A 20,738-nucleotide genomic window follows, 5' to 3' on the forward strand; every position below is an offset into this window, starting at 1 on the left:
GGTTGCTTTATACGTTTACATGATTTATTGATTGATGTAAAATAATCAGCTTAATTACATTTCAGATCTTCGGCGATAACCATAAACAAAAAGTTTCATCAACCACTTCTGAGAATATGCAATTAAAAACTTAAATTTTCAATTTTTTTCATTGGCTTAATTTTGAAAGTTAAAATTAATTGTTTATATCATATCTATATACCGCAATAAAAATCTAAAGCCGTGGCAAACCAACTCAACAACTCGTACTTATGAATAAGTGGCAATTCTAAGAGGTCACAAGTTCATACATGAGAAAATCACATCCTATCTAAATCAGTCTTGCAGCTCACGAGTCAAAATGAACATCTAAGAAATGTAATTTTTCATGGAAGAAGAAATGCAGAAGGCTACAAGTCACCATCAAGAGTAACCTTCATCCTTTAGTTTGAATTCAACTGTCTCTAGCTGCATTGCGGAAGGAGAGAATGACAGATCCCAATGTAATGGAGAATGTGGCGGAGAACTCCACCGAGTTGAGCAAAGCCAATCAGAAAACTCAGACATGGAAAGTTCTTCTGGTTCATCAACAATGTAGTCATACTGCATAAAGGGAACCGATATATTATTTCAATGAAAAATGTTCAGGCTCTGAAGCTACCTTTTTTCGTCCAAGAGAAAAGTAAACCGTAGTGATACAAGTTTATAATTATCAGTTTTGTTCAACAAGATTTTCCATTCAGTCGAAACATTTAAATTAAACCATCAGACTTGGACAATGATCAGCTTTCTTCCAACAAAGGTTTCCACTCAGTTAAACTATTTCAGCAGAATGAGAGAGCAAGGAACTACCTTTTCCTCCACAGGCTTGGGATGTGAATCTGTGCAGAAGAAAAAAAAAAAGAACGCATAAAAACTGATCCAACAAATAGGGCATGTGATAGAAGTTGCAGAATCAAACAAATTAGCAGCAGTTAATCACACATGAGAAAGATGCATCAAAATATAAGATTAAGAAGTAGCTTCTGAAACATTTTGACAAATGGGATTTTGTAACTGATCTTTACCTATCCATCTCCCATAACTAAAATTCCAGCAACCTCATGTTTTCTTTAACTAGCAAAATCTTGCATGTTTTCTTTAGACAGATCCAAGGAATTTCTATTTACTTTTCTTTTGCATTTCTTAAGGAAACCTTAAGAACATAGCCAGTGAAAATGAATCCTTCAAGCTCCAAAGGTGATTTGAGTATTGAGGAGTGAGAAGGCTGTCAAGGTAAGGGTTTGTTCCTATAACAGTTCCCTTCTATCCATGTTAAACAGGAAAATATCTTTCCAGCTTTTGCGGTTCCTCTTAGATGAACAAATGAAATTCTGATGAAAAAGACATAAAATAAAAAGAGCAGTAAACCTCATAGAAAAGGTCAAAGAATGTTCCCAATTCTGGAACCTAGAGATATAGACTGAATTTCTCCCTTTCAGCCAATGACAAACTTGATTTTTAAAAGAAATGACAATCCTTGAGCAAAATTAATTAAGTGGGAAAAGTAAGAGTTTCTTCCACGCATGCACGCACAGGGATGTGTACGTGTATTGGGTTAAATATTACTCATATAGGAAAGACGTGTATGTATCTGTGTGTGTGCCCATGTAAGCATAATTTGACGTTTAGTTCCAAGTGTGTATATGTATTACCATGTCCTGGAAGAACAATGTCCAAGAAGGCATTCTTAGAAATTTGACGTTCCTCAGTGCACTTTCTGTGATCATGTAAAAATACTTCCTCAGCTGCATTAAACTTTTCCTTTGTAGACTTCTGTTTTCTTGAAACATTTCCTGTTTCATGACCAAGGCATGATTTGTTTGTAATATCATTGAGAGCTTTACGATTTCGAAGACTCTGTCCGTCTTTCTTTGTGGCTGCTTTAGAGCTTCTGTTGGTCCCGTCCAAACCAATCTCTGCAAAAGAGAAATTACCAAATTTACCAACAGTTTATTAGTTGAATGTGCAAGTAAGAAAACAGCTTCAAACTGTTCATTTCATTTTGTACATTGCAATCCATGGACACCAGTGTTTTCACTTTGAAAGTCTTTTCCTCACTAACTGCCCTTTACAGTGACTACTTATAACCATACCCCACACTCCCTTGAGGAAAATTAGGCCTTATAAAAGAGGCAAAGGACAATACTTTTGGGAGGAACACCGAAATTTTCATTTTGAGAAATCATCTGCCCCTGAGGGACCAGGTTTGCCATTGTTGCCTTCTCTTGTTCCAGAGACACCGAGTGCTAAAACTTGCAGCAGCAAGATTATTGTCTGCAAATAATTATTTACTGAAGAAAAAGGCTTCACTGCAATTCCAATAAAAAAAAACAAGTAACTTCAGTTATTAATTATCCATCTGTCAAAAACAATCAAGAATTGCACGATCATTGACCATCTAAAGAATTCACATAACAATCAGTAAAACTGATATAGCAAAAGAAAGCTGCTCAAAGCCATAAAAATTTCCCAGCAACAACAAAAAACCACCAGTTCAGACGCAGGTAAACATAGAGAAAAATCTCACAATAACCAATTACCACAAGTCTCCATTACATGGAGAGCAAAGAGCCATTTTCATCCCCATAATCATGGCTATCAGGCTAAATACTGGCATTATTATTAACTTAATTCTAACTCCAAGAATGGTTAATCACAGAAAATGGTGATATCGTTTCCTATCAGCAGGAATCAGAGTAAACAACACTATCCTCGGGCAATTTAACAACGAGAAAAGACCCGTACACAAATAAAATCCGAATACAAGATATCTAACTAGTTTTTATGAAATTTTTAAACCCTAAAGCAAAAAAACCAGCGCGTGCAATCTTACTAAAGACCCAATTAATTAAACAGAAAAGCAGATTAATGCACCGTTCAACCTAAATTTCGGTAAGATACCTTCATCTAGAGATCCTACAACGAACGGCAGAAAAGATCGAAGAAATATACCATGTACATTGATATCATAAGTATTTAATCTAGAAAAGAGTAAAAGATGAAATCGCAGAAATACAATCATGACAATTGATAAGTCGATGAAAGTCGATTGTTTCTGTTTCACCTCTTGAGAATCGGAGACGAGAAACGTTGAGCTGCTCCCAGGCTACAGAGTAGACTGTACATAGTCCAAAAACAATACGCCGTTGAGAGGCATATGGAAGGGAGGGAGGGAGGGAGGGAGGGAGGAAGGAAGAGGCGGCTTCGCTTCCAGTTTCAGAGTTTGTATAAAATTTTGAACAAAACTGCGTCGTTTTGTTATTTTAATTTTATTTTTTGCTTTATAAATTTCATGGAGAGAGAGAATAACTTAAACAATAAAAAGGGTAACATTTTGTTTAAGAGGTAATTAATATAGGCTTTGCGTAATTAAAATTTTTAATCCTTTTTTTCTTTCTAGAAATAATAGTAAAATTATTTGATTAATTAATTTTATTGATGAATTTAAACTTTTATTCAAAACTAATAAAAATATAACATTATATACCTACTGCACCCACAATGGAAAGAGTATTTCATTCAATTTAGATTGTAAATTAAAGTTTCTCCTAATAATTTGTAAAATATATTCTACAACATCCCATCTTATCGCAATAAACAAATTTTTCTCATAAATTATATATTCTGCAATTCGAAACTCAAAACTTTAAGAAAAGAGATATGAAAGAACGTATTTAATCATCCATCTAACGATAATTTATGTCATAAATATATTAATGACACTCCAAAAATTACCCATTTATAATTCTTTTGATCTCTAGGCTTTCAGACATCCATAAATGAAATGAAAACTCCTCGAAATGAAAAATTTTAATGTTACGAACTTAAATTTAATTCCACTTCCGTTTAATATCTATTCAATTTATAACTTCATTAATAAACTATTACGATCACAAGAGTTTTGACTCAGATTCTCCTTGCTCTTTTGATTTGCTCCTGAAACAGTTCACGGTGCATATAAAATTGAATTTAAAACAAAAAAAACATACTGCAAATCGAAGTTATGGCTTCTCTCGTTGCTCCCAAGCAGTTTTCTCCTGTTGAAGATGCAGAAAACATCAAGAAAGCTTGTCTAGGTTTCACTTCTTCCTTATCATGCTTAATTTTGTCTGTCCAAATCATTCAGCAGGACGTGTGTGTGTGTGTGTGTGCGCGCGTGTCTATCCAAATCTTATGCATTGTACATATATTTCAGGATGGGGAACCGACGAAAGGGCTATAATCTCAATACTAGGACATCGAAATGTATTCCAGAGGAAGCTTCTTAGGCTAGCTTATCAAGAGATTTATCAAGAGGATCTGATCCAGCAACTCAAGTCAGAACTTTCTGGTGATTTTGAGGTACGTTAAGGTTAAATTTGGTTTGATATTTCTTTGAAATAAGAAATAATAATACATGTAAGGAAAAGAAAAAAAAAAGGAATAAACTTGATCAGCTATTTATTCAATTGAGGGAAAAAAACAGAGAGCAATATGCCACTGGACCTTGGATCCTGCTGATCGAGATGCAGTATTAGCCAATCTGGCATTACAGAAACCAGTCCCTGATTATAAGGTGATCGTCGAAATTACTTGTATTGCATCACCGGATGATCTCCTGGCAGTGAAACGAGCTTACAGATCTCGCTACAAGCGCTCCCTGGAAGAAGATGTGGCCTCTTACACCACAGCTGATATTCGAACAGTATGTATTTCTTTCCTAGTTTTCTAATACAGGTGACAATGAGACTTAAGCCCAATTCCAATACACTAAATGTATTAAACGTATCAACTAATAGCCAATCTAATTAGCACCCGCAGGCAACAACCTGTTAATATATGAATGCAGCCTGTAGCAACATTACAGTATAGGATTCGTACAACAAGAGAATGATGTAGAAGTAAATATTACATTCTATTTCGTTTAATGCACAAAGTACAAGATATAAGTTTTATTTTGCCAGATTATAAAATTCTATCCCAACTTCTAATGGTTAAAATTTATTTTTGCTGGTTTCAGCACAAACATTTATCCAGTAGTTAAACTTTTTCAGTACTGAACAGGATTATAGCAAAATTGGAATAGTACACTAACCAAACATTATGAAGTCTATGGTTCATGAGCTCATACCGGTGCTGCAATTCTCGTGTTTGGATGCAGCTTTTGGTTGCAGTAACAAGTGCTTACAGGTATGATGGCAGTGAAGTTGATGAAGCTGTGGCCCATGCAGAAGCTATTACGCTTCATGATGAAATCCAGAGGAACCCCTTGAAACATGAAGAGATTATCAGAGTCCTAGGCACAAGAAGCAAAGCCCAGCTTAATGCAACTTTCAACATTTATAAAGATATCTATGGCACTTCCATCACTAAGGTATATATATATATATAAAAGAAACATCTAATCTAGAATTACAACACACAAAATTATATTACAATTCTTGTCATTGATCCCTTCACATGTTGGATCACTTGTAGAATTTGTTGGGTGATCCTGGCAATGAATATCTAGCTGTGTTACGTACTGTTATCAGATGCATTAAAAATTCAAAGAAATATTTCGCAAAGGTATGATCTATGTTGCTGGAACTCCTTATTTTTAGCGTTATATACCCTGTTTCAGACACAACATGACATTAATGTTATTTTATGATTTTTGTCCCACACTCGACTAGCATGTCTAATTCTAAACATCATGCGTATGAAGATGGTCATCTAGAAATTATCAATGATTTAAAAATTGCACTTAACTTAGTTAAAAGAATAGGTAAATTCTATTACAAGACAAAAAAATAACCTTACAAAATTCAAATGGGAATTCAGACACTACATATGAAATTCCATAAGAACTTTTCCAAATAGGTAAGATATTGTATACGAAATCAATTTTTATGACTTTATGAACATGTTCAACATCCTTAGTTGAATTAAGTGCAAATTTATAACTACATTTCTCCTAAATTTCTAGATTTATTTCATAATATAACCTGAATATTTGATCAGTTAATATAATAATCAGCATCATTTTTACTAGAAACATGAATATGCTATCTTTTTCATAGGTTTTGCGCAATGCAATTAATACAGTGGGGACCGATGAGGATGCTCTCAGTCGCGTGATTGTCACACGTGCTGAGAAAGATCTGAAGGACATCATGGAGCTGTACTTGAAGAGAAACAATATAAGTCTTGAGCAAGCAGTGGCCAGAGACACTTCAGGGGACTACAAAGCATTCCTTCTAGCATTATTAGGGAGTGAAGAGAATTAGATGGTTTCAGTGACTGATCAGAGAGCTGGTATTGAACCAGTTGATTAGTGGTACGTACTCTTAAATTATAGATCTTTACGAATAGATAGACATTCAATAGAAGCATGAATCTCTTTTTTGATGGTATCAGGAAGTGTTCAAAGCATTGAAGAAGAAAGAGCTTTCAAAGTGAGTAGGCTGCTGAGACCATCATCTATGTTTAAACAACTCTTTAAGAATAAAAACATGATGAACTCTACCATATTGAACTCATAATATTTTCCGGGAAAATTACACGAAAGTAACTTGTATTTTAGCTAGTGTCTCGTGAATATTTATTTTCAATTGTATCTTTTTGAGACTGAACTGTTTTATTCTCCCAGAAAGTAAACAGAAACGATTTATATGTCTAGGAGGAAGCAATATTTTCCAAGTTTCCCTTACCTCACCCACAGCATTTTCTCTCCATGACTCTCTCTGCTCTCCTTCTCCTTTTCCCCAACCATTTCAAAACTTGAAATGGCAACTCTAACTGAAATCTCAATAATTCATTTGTATTTGTCTCAATACGTTATTGTACTACAAGAATTCTTGCACATCTCTGTCTGGTTTTCTTTTCCGACCTTATCGTGCCAGCTAAACAAGTTGCCCAGAGTCCTATTAGAAACTTCAACAAGCAATGAAGTTTCCAAGGAAAAGGTTCAGGATCATACCCAAAGTTACCTTAAACAAGAACCAACGGCGCAATTTTCCATCAAAAACCCAAAAGAATAACGATACGAAACACAAAGCTAGGTTTTAAACACTAAATTTCACCACAGATTCCGATTGAAAGAAGACAGTTACGAGCCAATTGGAAAACCCGAAGAGAAAGGACGTTTCCATATCCAAAAAGAACTGAAATCTTTTGACTAAAACCTAATCCTAAACAACTTAGAGAACACAGGAGAAAGAGAATTCTATCCACGGTGAGACTCCCGAGTAAAAGAATCATCGCGATAGAATCCTATCCATGGTGAGACTCACCTGTAATTCCGAGCAAAAGAATCCATATATTTTGAACTGCTAAGCACGAGTCAGCTCCTCTTCCCGCACCATTAACTCTCCCAAGCTCTCTCTTTGACCATCTCCCGTCTCCCGTCCCTGTGGATTCGGTACCGTTCATTAATTTTTATTTGGGTTTCCCGCTCTTTATCTTCACATTTTATATTACACTAATTTGAAATTTATTATTAATTTAAATTATGAATTTCATGTAAAAGTTTAAGTTATTAAATTTAAAAATAAATTATGACAGTTTAAGGAATGCATACATTGAAAAGTAATTTAAATATTTAATAACATCAGAAATTAATTTAATTCTGAAAATTAAAACTCACAATTTTTTCTAAATATAAGAATTTATTTACAAATATTTTCACATTATATAAAACATATTTTATTTTTGGTCCAGCCTTCCTTTAATTACTTTATTAATGTTTAGGTTTTAATTCAGTTCAAAAATTTTAACCTTTTACACAACCGAATTAAACGCCCAACTAAATTAATAACCATGCCATTTCCCAACGCATCTCTCTGACTTTGCCAAGAAAGACTGCTGCATGAGCAAAACATGCCCTTTCAGTCAGACACGGTAAATTCTTGTGTTCTTTTTTTTTTTTTTACCTTTGACCAAACCCCAAATTACTGTACAGTTTTAACCCTCTCAAATTAATTACTATTATTTATCTGGATTAATCGAATTTAGTGTTTGATTTTAAATTTATTATATAAATTTATATCTATAAATTACTCTACATAAAAAAAATTATAAAATTAATCGAATCCAATACGGTTAACGATATATTAAATTCTAATACTTATTTTATGTGTAAAAATTAAATTCGTAATTTTTAATTTTGTGAATGATTAAATTAAAATTATAAAAAAAATTTAAAGCAGAATTTATTTATAAATAGATGGTTATGATTCTAAAATTACATATAAGATTTTTTAATTATGATATTTTATTATCAAAAATTGAGAGAGTGTAAAAACTTAAAAATATTACGTATTAATTTAAAATATTTATTTTATGTTAATTTAAGTATTATTTTCGTTACTTAAATTTATTTACTATTTATTTTGCTTTAATTTGATTCTAACATTTAGTTGCATGTAGTAATTAAAACTTGATGTCCAAAAGATAAATTGGAATTTATCCACACATTTTGAAGATTATTATATTATTAATTGCGGTAAAAAAAAAAAAATTACCGGATGATTTTATCTCTAAAAATTGACCACGTACAAATGCAAAAAACAAAAAAAATGTGCTTTACCCAAAAAATAAAGAAAATAAGACTCGCACTAAATATCGTGAGATAGGATAGCCAATGAGAAGACGACACGTCTCCACTTCCAGACCTGGTCAGTCGTCCCTGTCCCTGACGCGCGTGCGTCCACTTGCCTCACACCTACTCAGTTATTGTTGCAGATTGCAGACTCGTAGTAGATCATACACCCTCGATTCTCAAACACCATGAACGGTGTTTCTTTTTTCTTCTCTTGCAGGTCTCCTTTTTTTTTTCCCCCCACAGTAAAACTCATCATTTTACAACCTGAGCAGAGTTCTTTGACTGAATCTTGGGCGAACTTCTACGTGTTCTTGACTAATTAAAAATAAAAAAATACTCTCCGCAATATCTTTCGAATAAACCCTAGTACTTAACTGTTTCTTTCTTGAAAGATTTTCTTTTCATTTATTAGTTCATATATATAATATATATATATATATCTATAATACTCATCTGTTTACTGGATTATGATCACGTCATGTGTCCTCTCCCCCCGCTAAGTATCTATATATAGTTCGACATGGCATTCCATATCAATAAAATATTACTCTATCTATCCCTCACAACATTGTATAACATTCCAGGTTCTAAATCAAGCAAGGTTTTATATATATATATATACACGTATAATCCCAGTTTCAATGTTATATCATACATGAAGCAAGCAGTAGGAGAGAATTCATCACCACCAGTTTAGTGGTTAAATTCTCATTTCGCTTAAAGGATTACAAGTTTGAACATTCTCGATTCGTATAATTTTTGAAATGCCACAATTTATTGTTCTAAAAGAACAGTAAGGATATATTATACTTGATTAAGAGGAATTCAGAAATTAATTATTTATTCCTACAGGGCATAACATATCTTAAAACCCACCTATGTTTTTTTTTTAATTTTAAAAAATATTTTGTTATAAATCTTCAATTTTTGTACTTTCAAAAAATTGTGGAATAACAATGTGTTTTTAATGGTACTTATGATTGCAGTATGTGCAGATACATACATATATATATTTACAAGAAAAAGAAAAAAAAAAAAAAAAGCATCCTCAATCACTGCATGCGCGCTGACTTTTACTTGGAAGTTCAAGAACAGATTGGAAGCCACTAGTGAGTTCAAACAAGGCAAGAGAAGCTATCTGTGTTGAACACGGACAAGATAGGTCAGTAGCCAGTACACGAAACAGCAGACAGCTAGCAGAGGCTCTAGTCTTCCATGATCGATAGACAGTTTCAATCAGTCAGACCACCATTGCATCGGAGATGGTAATGGGTCCTTCCCGAGGGTAGCTCACCCTGACATTCAATCTCATCTGAACAAAATAACTGGCACTCCTCTCGTCTTTTCATTGACGAAGAACCAAGAAAAAGCTTTTGAATTGAACAAGTTTTAATCTACCCAACCATTCATGATTCAGCCATTGGCGAAGGAAAAAGCAATTATACGCATATATATATATAAATTTATATATATAGATATCAGAAGGGAAGTATTCTTTATAATATTGAAAAGAGAACACAAGAAAGAAAAAATTAAAAACGCATAATGATTTTTGCTTTCTAAAACTCCATTCTCACTAAAAAAACGATCCGATAATATGAACCTAATTAAAAGGGAAAAAGTGAAGGTGATTAGGTATGGATAATCTGCACACGTAATATTCTTTCCTTATCGATCTTAGTAAGGAGAACGGGATGTTGGGCACCAAGACATAACATCCAGAGCCGGCAGCTGGCAGTTTAACGTGCTAGGGCTCGCCGCCGCACCATAAGCCGATCCAGTATGCGAGCTCGACTCACCGCCAACCCCAGCAAGACCGCCGCCGCCATGATGAACACCGCTACTAGGGTTAGCGTCTTGATGATAATAATGATTGGCTTCAATATAATCACCCCGCCCGGAAGTTGCTGTCTCCAATTGCAGCTTCTGGTAAGGACAGGATTGGAAGGTGGCGGCAACAACCGTTACCTTACTAGCAGCAGTGAGGTTGCCGACCACTATTCCGCCGAATACCTGACCTTGAGCACCAGCGATTGTTAACCCAAACGACGACTCGGAAGGCTGGGAAGAAGAAGCCATTGGCATCATCGCAGTACTTCCGGACTCCGACGAAGTGACAACAGAACCGAGAACTGATCCAGTGAGCGAGAGGATGCTGAATGGTCCACGGAGAGAAATTGTTGGCGCGTGAGACACTGGGTGGCGAATCGTGATGTTGGAGACGGACCCGGACGCGCTCAGTACGCTAAAGCCCGCGATTTGATGTCTGCGAGCGAAGGATGTGATGGTCTCGATGATGTCGGAACCGACAGAGATCTCGAGCACGATGGGGCTGAGAGCCACGTCACCGTCACGGGTTATGATGACGGGTAGCTTGGGTTTATTTTTCGACCCGGGTGGCCTTCCTCTCGGTTTGCGAGCAGCGTCGGTTGTGGCCGGCTGAATTTGCGGTGGCAGTGGGTGGTCAGGGACGGTGAGGGTGAGGTCGCCTGGCCGGGAAAACGACGAACCACTGCCGCTGGCGCAGCCAGTGGAGAGGGTGGGAAGAGTCGGTGGACTGTGTTCAGACGAGGAGTCATCGGAGGTTTGTTGAAGTTTGTAGAGGGAGATAGACGTACCAAAATCCGCCATTGCTGGGAGCGTACAGTAGCTTCAAAGGCCTAGAAGACAAGCACGATTTATTCAACTCTATAATCTGCCGCAGAGAAGGAGAGGGAGATAACAAAGAGTAACAGTAAGAAGTTGTTTTTTTAAGGGTTTTTCCATTATAAGTCTGAGTTTTGACCGGTGGGTCCCACGTGTGGACCCACCGTCTCGTATCACTACAGTGGACGATGAACGTGTGCAGGAGAAATAGGTGTGGAACAGAAACTCTCCTCCTTGTAGAAGTCAGTTTACCGGAATATGGGCCCCGCGACCTCCTACGACTTCCCCTATAAGAATTTTTTTTCCAAGATTGGCAGGAAATTAGATTTTTATCCTCATATATGTAGATTATAATTTTCATAATTTTTTTTTTATTAATTATAAGATAAAAATTTTAATATGATATTTCTGCTTAATTAATGTTAATTTTAAGTGTAATGTTTAGTTACGATCAATTAATTTTTCAATTAAATATATTTCGTTCTATATAATTTTAACTTAGTCATATAGTCCATACAGTTTCTAGGTCTAATTTAAATCTTTTATATTCTAATTCAATTTATCAATCTTAATTATTCAATATATAAGAATTAATCATAATTTGTACATTTGAATGTACAATAAATCAAATAAATTTATAGTTTTAATTTCACAAAGATAAGTTTATATTGTAATATATCAATAAAAATTAATTCAAATTAGATGATAAACCGAGTTAAAATTATAACAACTATTTTTATTTAAAATTTTATTATATTTATATTTTTTTCGTATTAAAAAATGAAAATGAAATAAAATTCAACTATTTTATAACTTAGGTTTTAAAGGGGTGCCATAAGTAGGCCATGCAATTTAGGCTTTAGATTAATTTACCCAATGAATTACATTACAATTTCATAGTCTTAGACACGGCCCAAAAGGACCCACTAGGAGCCGGGCCGCTATATACTTTGGACCGAGTAGGAATTCAATAAATAAATACATAAATTTGTACATTTATTTATTACGTCAAAAATTCACGAGGGATCAAATAACATATATTAAATTTGTACGTACAAATGTATAATATATAATTTTATTATAAAGAAAAAACCCACAAAATTTTAAATTAAGAAATCCCAAATGCGACATGGTAAAATTGAAATATATTTTTTACTTAATTGGGTTAAAAACATTTACTTATGGGGTAAAAAAAAAAAAAGTAATGATGTGTCCGAAAATACATGTAGTGGCTAGAGAGAAGTCGATTTCAGTAATAAATAAGAAGGTCACGTCATGTAGTCAGAATTTTGGTTCCATAGGACAAATGTCGTGGTTCAAGTGGGCAAATAACATCCCACGACCCGACCAGTCAAACAACCTAATATCTCATATGAAACATGCACCCACCACACAATTATATATATATTTATATTATATTATATTATATCTACACTATTTATTTTCATTTTCTCAGGACGAAAATTGGGTTTCTTTCACATCAATTTCCATAAATTTTTCTTTTTTTTAAAAAAAAAAAAATCATTTTCGATTAATTATTTTTATATGGAATTATGGGAATTTATTTTTAAAAAAATTAAATTAATCATATTTGATAAATATTTAGGTTTTTTATTGTTGTAAATAATAATTTAAACATATAAAATTTGAACTTTTATATAAAAAATATGTCTTTAACATTATGCCTAAAAAAAAGTACTTAAAAATAACAAGGGAAGAAAATTATTATTAAAATTCATTTAAAAAATTAACCTAATTAATAAAATTTCATTTAAAAATAAAAAAATATTAAGACGGATGAACATATCATCGCAGTCTTTCAAATCCCATCAATCGAGTCACTTTTTTCATGTATGTTTCTTACACACATACATACATATATATATATATTTGTATATGTATGTGTGTACATATGTATGGGATTCCAGATCGCCTGTAACCTTGAATGTAAAAAGAATGGAGCCTTGAACATAAATTCTATGTTTGTATGTATAAATAATATACATGCTCCACGGAAAGAGAAACTTTGTTATGAATGTAATCGTGTGTGTGTGTATAAAAACAATAATAATAATGACGGAGTTCTACCGGTGTTAATTTGTAGAAAGAGATCAAACGTTAATTTATTGAGGAAGAAGACGACTACTGCAACAAAACGCAAAAACTGAACCAAAAAACTGAACAAAACGCATAGTAGAATTAGAAAAAGTGAAGTACTGGAATTACTTGGAGGAAATTACGCCAACCTGCAACTAAACTAAAACTTCCGGCAACTACTTCAAGACAAAACGACGCCGGACGGACCATGAAATAATCTCCCATGACGAGATCTAATCGGTCTTCTGATTTCATCGTCAAGAAGCTTTGCTTGCAGGAGGCAACTTCTCCGGAGGAGCTGCCCCAAAATGAGGAGCCAACGGCTGGGTGGTGCTGCTGCCGCCTGGATTGCTAGCTGGTGGCTGATGAGTTCTGAGAGCGGCCGAGGTGGACGCTGCACCAGCCCCACCGGCTGTTTCTTGGCTGCTCTCTGCCGGTGGTCTCGGTGGCGGCGGATCCTCCAACCCCAGTAGGTCCGGCGGCAGGACTCGGGAGGCTTGGCGTCTGTGGCGAGACATGGCTACTACCTACCAATATCTACCTACTGCTCTACCTGTAAACATATATGTACATACACACACACACACATATACATATATAATATATATATATATATGTAGATTGTATGCCCATTTTTAAAGCGTGCGACCAAGTCCATATTATTTCATTTATGTTAAATAATAAACTTCAAAATTAGTGGTTTAGGTTGACATGAAAGTACAGTTAATTTTATTTTAATTATTTTAAATATATATATATATTTCAACCCGTAATTTTAAAATGATAATAAAAATATAATTTTATGTACATAAATTTATAAAAAATTATCAATAAAATAAAAAATTATTCGAATTTAATCATTATAATTCTTTTTTTTTATTTTTTTAAATTTGTAATAGATAATAATAAAATACTTATATTTTAAAAAATAAATTCCGTATAATATTATGGAATTTATTTTAATTTTTGTCATTGAAAATAAATCTATCTTTGAAATGAATCTATTTGCAATTAAAGTTAGAAGTCGACCACATAATATACTTAAGATAAAACATTTAAACATGTATGTATATTTTTAGATTATATTTGTTAATTACCAATATATTTTTCTTAGACACAAATTAAACACCTCATATACAAATATATGCATATATATATATATATATATATAGTGTGTGTGTGTGCGTGCTTAATTATTGATATTTGACTGACATTTATAAGCAGAGGTTGCTTTCTGCATGTATATAATATTTTATTGACGAATTAATTTGTTGATATTTCCATAATGCATTATTGATGCTTTTTTTTTTTTTATATAGTAAAAAAAATTATGTCGACTCATAATTAAAAGAACTTAATGATAATAATTAATTTTTAATTATAATTTAGTAATTATTAATAATATATATAAAAAAATTAATGTTTTTCTTTTCTCTCTTGCCCGCTGTTTGGTTACCTAATGAATTAAGAGTCAAAAAGCTAGAAAATGAAAGCACAAAATCTTTATTGATTTTCTTCATCCAATTTTCAAAATTATATACCAAACAATACTTTTGCTGCCTTCCATAGACCATAATCGGTAATGTTTAAATAAAATAATTAAATTTATGTTATTTGGAAATTGTTTTTTTTTTTTTTAAAAAAAAATATATAGTAAATTCTAATCTTATCATACATTATATAAGACTGTAGTTATTACACCTTAAACTCCTTAACAGTGATAATTTAATTTCTAATTTTTGAAATTGTGATTGAATTTTTTTTCACTACTGAGAGAAATTGAAGGGTGGAGATGATTAATGCAATAAATTATAGATTATATATAGAGATTAAGATGTTTTTATTTTAATCTACAGATTATGCATCTAAATAATCATACTTTGTCAGTCAGTACACCAACCCTTCACCACCCTTACCGGCATTGCACAACTTTCTCGTACAATCAACTGGGTTGTTCCAACCTCCGTTTCTTCCATGGTATTAATCAATCCCACCTCTGCAGAATATCCACTGGGTTAACAAGAGATCAAATTAAGCTCAAACAAAAATGGAAGATGACACTGTACTTCTCTTCTCCAACTCCAATTCCCCTGATCAAGAATCCGCCACTCATTCTTCTTCTTCTTTTTCTTCTTCTTCTTCTTCTTCCTTCCGCCACTCCCCACGACATTCAAATAACCCTTCAAAACCATCTTACGTGCTCACTGTTACAGGTCTCTCCTACACAATTCACCCTCCTCCCACATCATTTTTTCAGTTGCCGCGCAAGCCTAAGCCTGTCAACGTTCTCAGATCAGTCTCTTTCGTTGCCAGAAGCTCTGAAATCTTGGCCGTTGTTGGCCCGAGTGGCACAGGAAAATCAAGTCTTCTCAGGATAATCTCCGGCAGAGTAAAAGACAGCGAATTCGATGCCAGTGCTATCTCCATCAATCGTCATAAGGTGACAAGTCCTGCTCATTTGAGAAAGATATGTGGATTTGTAGCACAAGAAGATGACTTACTTCCTTTGCTCACTGTGAAGGAAACTCTGATGTATGGTGCAAAGTTCAGGCTCAAAGAAATCAGCTCAAAAGAGAAAGAAGAGAGAGTAGAGAGATTGATACAAGAGCTTGGCCTTACCCATGTTGCTGATAGCTTTGTTGGAGATGAAGAGAACAGAGGCATCTCAGGTGGAGAAAAGAAAAGGGTTTCCATTGCCATTGATATGATTCAGGAACCTCCATTGTTAGTCTTGGATGAACCAACTTCAGGCCTTGACAGCACCTCTGCACTTCAGGTGATTGAGCTATTAGCTTCAATGGCAAAAACAAAGCAAACAACTGTAGTGTTATCTATTCACCAACCAAGCTATAGAATTCTTGGTTATATCTCTGAATTCTTGATTCTGTCTGGCGGGTCAGTTGTCTTTAATGGTAGCCTTGAGTTGCTTGAAGAAACTATTTGTAATCTGGGTTTTCAGATTCCACAGCAACTGAATGCACTAGAGTTCGCCATGGAAATTATAGGCTCACTGGATAATTCAAAACCCCAAAATCACATCTCTAGCATAAAAGAAGAAGATTCCTCATTGACTTGGCCAGAAGAAGGATTCCATGGACTACAACTTCAACGAGAAAAAGAACAGAGTAATATTAATAAACACCTGGTGTGCAGTTCATGGATTTTAAGCCTAGTTGAGATAATATTCCTCTGTTCAAGATTTTGGAAGATAATTTACCGAACAAAGCAGCTTTTCCTGGCAAGAACGATGCAAGCACTCGTCGGCGGCTTCGGGTTAGGAAGCGTTTACATAAAAGTAAAGAAAGACGAAGCAGGAGTTGCAGAGAGATTAGGTCTGTTCGCATTCAGTCTCAGCTTCCTCCTCTCTTCCACAGTCGAAGCTCTACCAATCTACCTCCAAGAGCGTCGTGTCTTAATGAAAGAAGCCTCAAGAGGAGCCTACAGAATATCATCTTACATAATCGCCAACACCCTCATCTTCCTCCCCTTCCTCTTCGTCGTTGCCGTCCTCTTCGCCCTTCCAGTCTACTGGATCGTCGGGCTCAACCCTTCAATCTCCGCTTTCCTCTTTTTCACCTTCGTCGTCTGGCTCATCGTGATGATGGCAAGCTCTGTTGTCCTCTTCTTGAGTGCAGTATCTCCAGACTTCATTTCTGGAAATTCTCTTATATGCACAGTTCTCGGCGCCTTCTTCCTCTTCTCCGGCTACTTCATCCCCAAGGAGAACATACCCAAGCACTGGCTTTTCATGTACTACGTCTCGCTTTACAGGTACCCATTGGAGTGTTTGATCACCAATGAGTACTGGAGCTTGAAAGATGAGTGCTTTTCATGGCGGGATTCGAGGTGTTTGCTGACGGGAAACGACGTTTTGAAGAGCAGAGGATTAGACAGGGATAATAGGTGGATGAATGTTGGGATCATGTTTGGTTTCTTCGTGTTCTACCGGGTTCTCTGTTGGGTCATTCTTGCTCGAAACGTTTCGAGAACAACAATATAACAGTACGGAATTATGTATGTAGATTACCCATCCACAACCTTATAAAAATCTTATGTTCGTATTCACAAGAATGTAAATTACATGCAAAATGACAGCCTGCTGAGAAGATATTGACGTCAGAATGGGTCAATAAATTTAATTTTTACGATAAAATTATTAAATTTATTAATTATGTAATATATATATACATCAATCATAATAAATATAAATAATTTTTAAATAAAAATATAATCAAACAAATTATTTTTTATAAAAAAAAATATTACATCGGTGAATAGAATTATAATTTGAACAAATTTTGAAATTTTGGGCTTAGGTTATTTGTTGGGTTGAGTTATTATTGGATGTGAAAAACATAAATATATTATCTATTTTTAAATCGTAGTTCATAATAAGATAATATTAAAAAATAATTTAAATGACACATATAATACATAAATATATTATTTATTAAATATTATTAATTTATAATACATTCATAAATTAAAGAATTAAAATTTATAACTTTAAATTAAAATATAATTATTTTAACTAGTAATTATTAGTACTATAAAAGAATTTTAACACCATTATTAACCGGGAAAACACAGCTACAAAAATCCAAAGTACATATTTTTTAATTTTTATGAGAAAAATAATGCTAAAATGACTCAATTCCCTCATCTATATATATATATATATATACACACGCACGTGTGTGTGTGTGTGTGTATGTATATATATATTTTGTGACGCAATCCTTTGATCTGTTTATTAGAACTTTGGTAATACATCATCCATTAGAATTGGGACAGGTGGAAGCAAAATTTTGAGACAAAAGTGGTCCCGTCGTTTTTGATTAGAGAACGGAGATTGTTGCTACAATCAGCGCAGGCTCAATCGCTGGATTAAAGACCCAACACGCACAGCGTGAGAGCCCAAAAGTGTCAGCATAAATTTTATCGAGAAAAATTTTCTCGGAAATTTCCTTCTTGTATCGTCGATTCGTGTTGCAGCTGGTGTGTTGATTGACGGCAAGAAGTAAGCATTTGTCTACTGTCTTTTTATTTATACGCTTCTCTTTATTATGAGCTTTTCCGATCTTGATTGGTCCTTCATGGAGCAAATTAAGGCTGATATCTGAAAGAGGAGATTAACAAAGCATTGCAAGTTTTTCCACTGTGTTCGCGAATCCTGGATTTCAAATTTCCTATGGAACTGGAAGGGGATTTATATATTTTACATGTTTTGAACCTTATACTTACTAAAATTTTATTGTAATTTTAATTTCTCTGGAAGTATTATAGCTATTTCTCAGAAACCTAACTAGGTTTTAAGCTATATCAGCATTTTTTTTTTAATTCAGTATTGTATCCAGTTGGGGTTATTACCTATGATGCTGAAGCCTGTGGTTTAAAATAAAAAAATTTAGGGAAATATAAACTTTGTAAGGATATTATGCTTTTAATGGTTACATGAATTAACTTTCGTTTCGTTCAAATAAATTTATTATTTGCCTTAAGTTTTAACATCCAATTTATTGGGGATACTAATGGATGATCACTGGGGAACTTGTCAAGCTAGTTGTTATTGGATGTGGATAACTGCAGCTTGTATTCGTCATATGTGAAGAATGAAGTAGTTATGTCACATTGATGATGGCAGGTTTAAACAAGTGATTCTTGGGTGGCTAGCCTCTTTAAATATGTTTACATCTTGTATTGCTTAAATATGAACTTTGGGCTTCTCAGCTGTCCATGGTTCGGTAGTCATTCAAGGAAGAATTTAGCAATGGGAGCAACCATTGTATCCAGTGGAACTGTTATCGAACAACCAGAAGTGCAAAAAGGTGGTTTTGGCATCAAGATATGGACATGGTCCCTCCTTTCACTTGTTCCTTGGGCCATCAATGCTAAAGATAAAATTCGAAGGCCAACCACCATAAACAGACGGTTGAAAAGGCATGCCCAGTCACAGTATATAGCAGAGTCTGGTGATATGGGCTCCTCAGTGCGCTTTAGACCATATGTGTCGAAGGTCCCATGGCATACTGGCGCAAGAGCTGTTCTTTCTCAGTTATTTCCACGATATGGGCACTATTGTGGACCTAATTGGTCTAGTGGGAAGGATCGTGGGTCTCTACTTTGGGACAGGAGACCAACTGACTGGTTAGACTTTTGCTGTTATTGTCATGATATTGGTTATGACACTCATGATCAGGCGGAGCTGCTCAAAGCTGACTTGGCATTTCTTGAGTGCTTGGAGCGGCCACATATGAGCACAAAAGGAGATACTCATGTTGCTCATGTTTATAAGACAATGTGCATAGCAGGTATGCCTATAATTCACTACCTTAGTAGATTTTTTTTTCTTTTTCCAATCATTTCTGTTCCTAGGTGAAATGAGGATTGTTATAAGTTTTGTCTCTTTGTTTATTTTTCCGAATGGCAGGTCTCAAGAACGTATTAATACCATATAGAAGGCACCTTCTGAAGTTGCAATCTGGGCAACCTTTAATGGATTTTGCATGGCTGAGTACTGTGAAAAGGAGAACTTGGAATTTTCAGAAAACTTAAAAGTGGAAGATGAGTTCTGGAAAGAGTGAAGGACAGTGTTTCTTGTGTACCCCAATTTGGAATTGGAAGAGATGGTTCTTGAAGGAGTATTCTTTCTCTCACTTTATGTTCCATTTCTGCTGAAGCTTTCCTGCCACAATTTTGAAGCTGTTTAGGATAGTGGTTGCTCCATAGAAATGTATCTAAATGCTTATCTAATATCTCTCCAGAAGTCATCAGATGTAAATAGGTACTGCCTCAGTATGAGTGTTTAGCATTGGTTTCATAATTATATATCTGAGGACTCTGCTGACTGTTTATATTTATGGAATCTGGTCTTTCATTGCAATTATCTTGACAAGAAATACTAAACTTTTGAATCCTTGACGATCCATCAATTATGATGCTTATATAATAGTCCAAAAATGTGACATTTCAATTGAGTGACAACTTAGAACAACCAAACATTTCATATATGATTGATTTGATCCATGGATGCACCCTTTCATTCACCAGTACTATCACAGCAAAGAATGTGCCCTTATGTTTAGCATTGAAGTTCATCAAACTAGATTTCTTGTTTTTTTCCCTTCTTGCCATTCTCTGCGACCTGGAGGTGTTTGTCTTGTTTCAGAAGGTAGATGGATTGTCCCTCAATGGGGTCATTGGGATTACCTGTGTTGCTCTTGTCTTTGTTATTTCTGAAAATCTCCATTTCGCAGTCTACTTGATTCCCCTTTGGGAATTACTTTATACTGAAATTATAACTATTTCCCTCTTTGAAAGAAAACTGAACATACAAATATAACCAGCACAATAATGTTTCGGTATAAATTTTCATCTTGAGGGTTGGAAGAGCTATTTGCCAACTGACTAT

At 34.5% G+C, this 20,738-nt stretch overlaps 5 protein-coding genes across 11 annotated transcripts; 3 read left to right on the plus strand and 2 right to left on the minus strand.

The window, feature by feature from the left end:
* Window positions 1-223: 223 nt before the first annotated feature.
* On the minus strand, window positions 224-5,266 carry LOC110807944 (protein PATRONUS 2). 4 transcript variants are annotated; one of them, XM_088215054.1, is made up of 5 exons: window positions 5,132-5,266; window positions 2,168-2,330; window positions 1,674-1,937; window positions 832-860; window positions 224-582 (listed from the first exon to the last, which is right to left on the minus strand). In XM_088215054.1, exons 2-5 carry the CDS (start codon window positions 2,232-2,234, stop codon window positions 403-405), a joined length of 540 nt encoding a protein of 179 aa, XP_088071180.1. In that variant the 5' UTR covers window positions 2,235-2,330; window positions 5,132-5,266; the 3' UTR covers window positions 224-402. The 4 variants fall into 4 exon arrangements, with proteins under 4 accessions (XP_088071180.1, XP_021888944.1, XP_021888945.1 ...); XM_022033252.1 differs by lacking the exon at window positions 5,132-5,266 and adding an exon at window positions 3,086-3,246; XM_022033253.2 differs by lacking the exons at window positions 832-860; window positions 5,132-5,266.
* Window positions 3,538-6,548, plus strand: ANNAT8 (annexin 8). Of its 2 annotated transcripts, XR_015817569.1 has the most exons (7): window positions 3,538-4,097; window positions 4,217-4,362; window positions 4,487-4,705; window positions 5,162-5,374; window positions 5,479-5,568; window positions 6,063-6,319; window positions 6,400-6,548. XR_015817569.1 is itself a non-coding variant. In XM_022033251.2 (6 exons), exons 1-6 carry the CDS (start codon window positions 4,025-4,027, stop codon window positions 6,267-6,269), a joined length of 948 nt encoding a protein of 315 aa, XP_021888943.1. In that variant the 5' UTR covers window positions 3,538-4,024; the 3' UTR covers window positions 6,270-6,548. The 2 variants fall into 2 exon arrangements, 1 of the variants encoding a protein (XP_021888943.1); XM_022033251.2 differs by having other exon boundaries at window positions 6,063-6,548.
* A 3,508-nt stretch (window positions 6,549-10,056) lies between these two features.
* Window positions 10,057-11,510, minus strand: LOC110807965 (AT-hook motif nuclear-localized protein 17-like). Its single transcript, XM_022033288.2, has one exon. The coding sequence runs from the start codon at window positions 11,213-11,215 to the stop codon at window positions 10,262-10,264; it is 954 nt and encodes a 317-aa protein (XP_021888980.1). The 5' UTR covers window positions 11,216-11,510; the 3' UTR covers window positions 10,057-10,261.
* A 3,779-nt stretch (window positions 11,511-15,289) lies between these two features.
* Window positions 15,290-17,416, plus strand: ABCG23 (ABC-2 type transporter family protein). The gene has a single exon (XM_022033210.2). The coding sequence runs from the start codon at window positions 15,375-15,377 to the stop codon at window positions 17,325-17,327; it is 1,953 nt and encodes a 650-aa protein (XP_021888902.1). The 5' UTR covers window positions 15,290-15,374; the 3' UTR covers window positions 17,328-17,416.
* A 716-nt stretch (window positions 17,417-18,132) lies between these two features.
* On the plus strand, window positions 18,133-20,210 carry LOC110807926 (Phospholipase A2 family protein). Of its 3 annotated transcripts, none has more exons than XM_022033233.2 (3): window positions 18,133-18,347; window positions 18,887-19,638; window positions 19,758-19,894. In XM_022033233.2, exons 2-3 carry the CDS (start codon window positions 19,038-19,040, stop codon window positions 19,880-19,882), a joined length of 726 nt encoding a protein of 241 aa, XP_021888925.1. In that variant the 5' UTR covers window positions 18,133-18,347; window positions 18,887-19,037; the 3' UTR covers window positions 19,883-19,894. The 3 variants fall into 3 exon arrangements, with proteins under 3 accessions (XP_021888925.1, XP_021888926.1, XP_021888924.1); XM_022033234.2 differs by having other exon boundaries at window positions 18,891-19,638; XM_022033232.2 differs by having other exon boundaries at window positions 18,135-18,347; window positions 18,972-19,638; window positions 19,758-20,210.
* Window positions 20,211-20,738: the final 528 nt, after the last annotated feature.

Source organism: Carica papaya, chromosome 3 (genome assembly GCF_054855325.1).
Source record: "Carica papaya isolate Zhongbai chromosome 3, ASM5485532v1, whole genome shotgun sequence".
NCBI classification, from domain to species: domain Eukaryota; kingdom Viridiplantae; phylum Streptophyta; class Magnoliopsida; order Brassicales; family Caricaceae; genus Carica; species Carica papaya.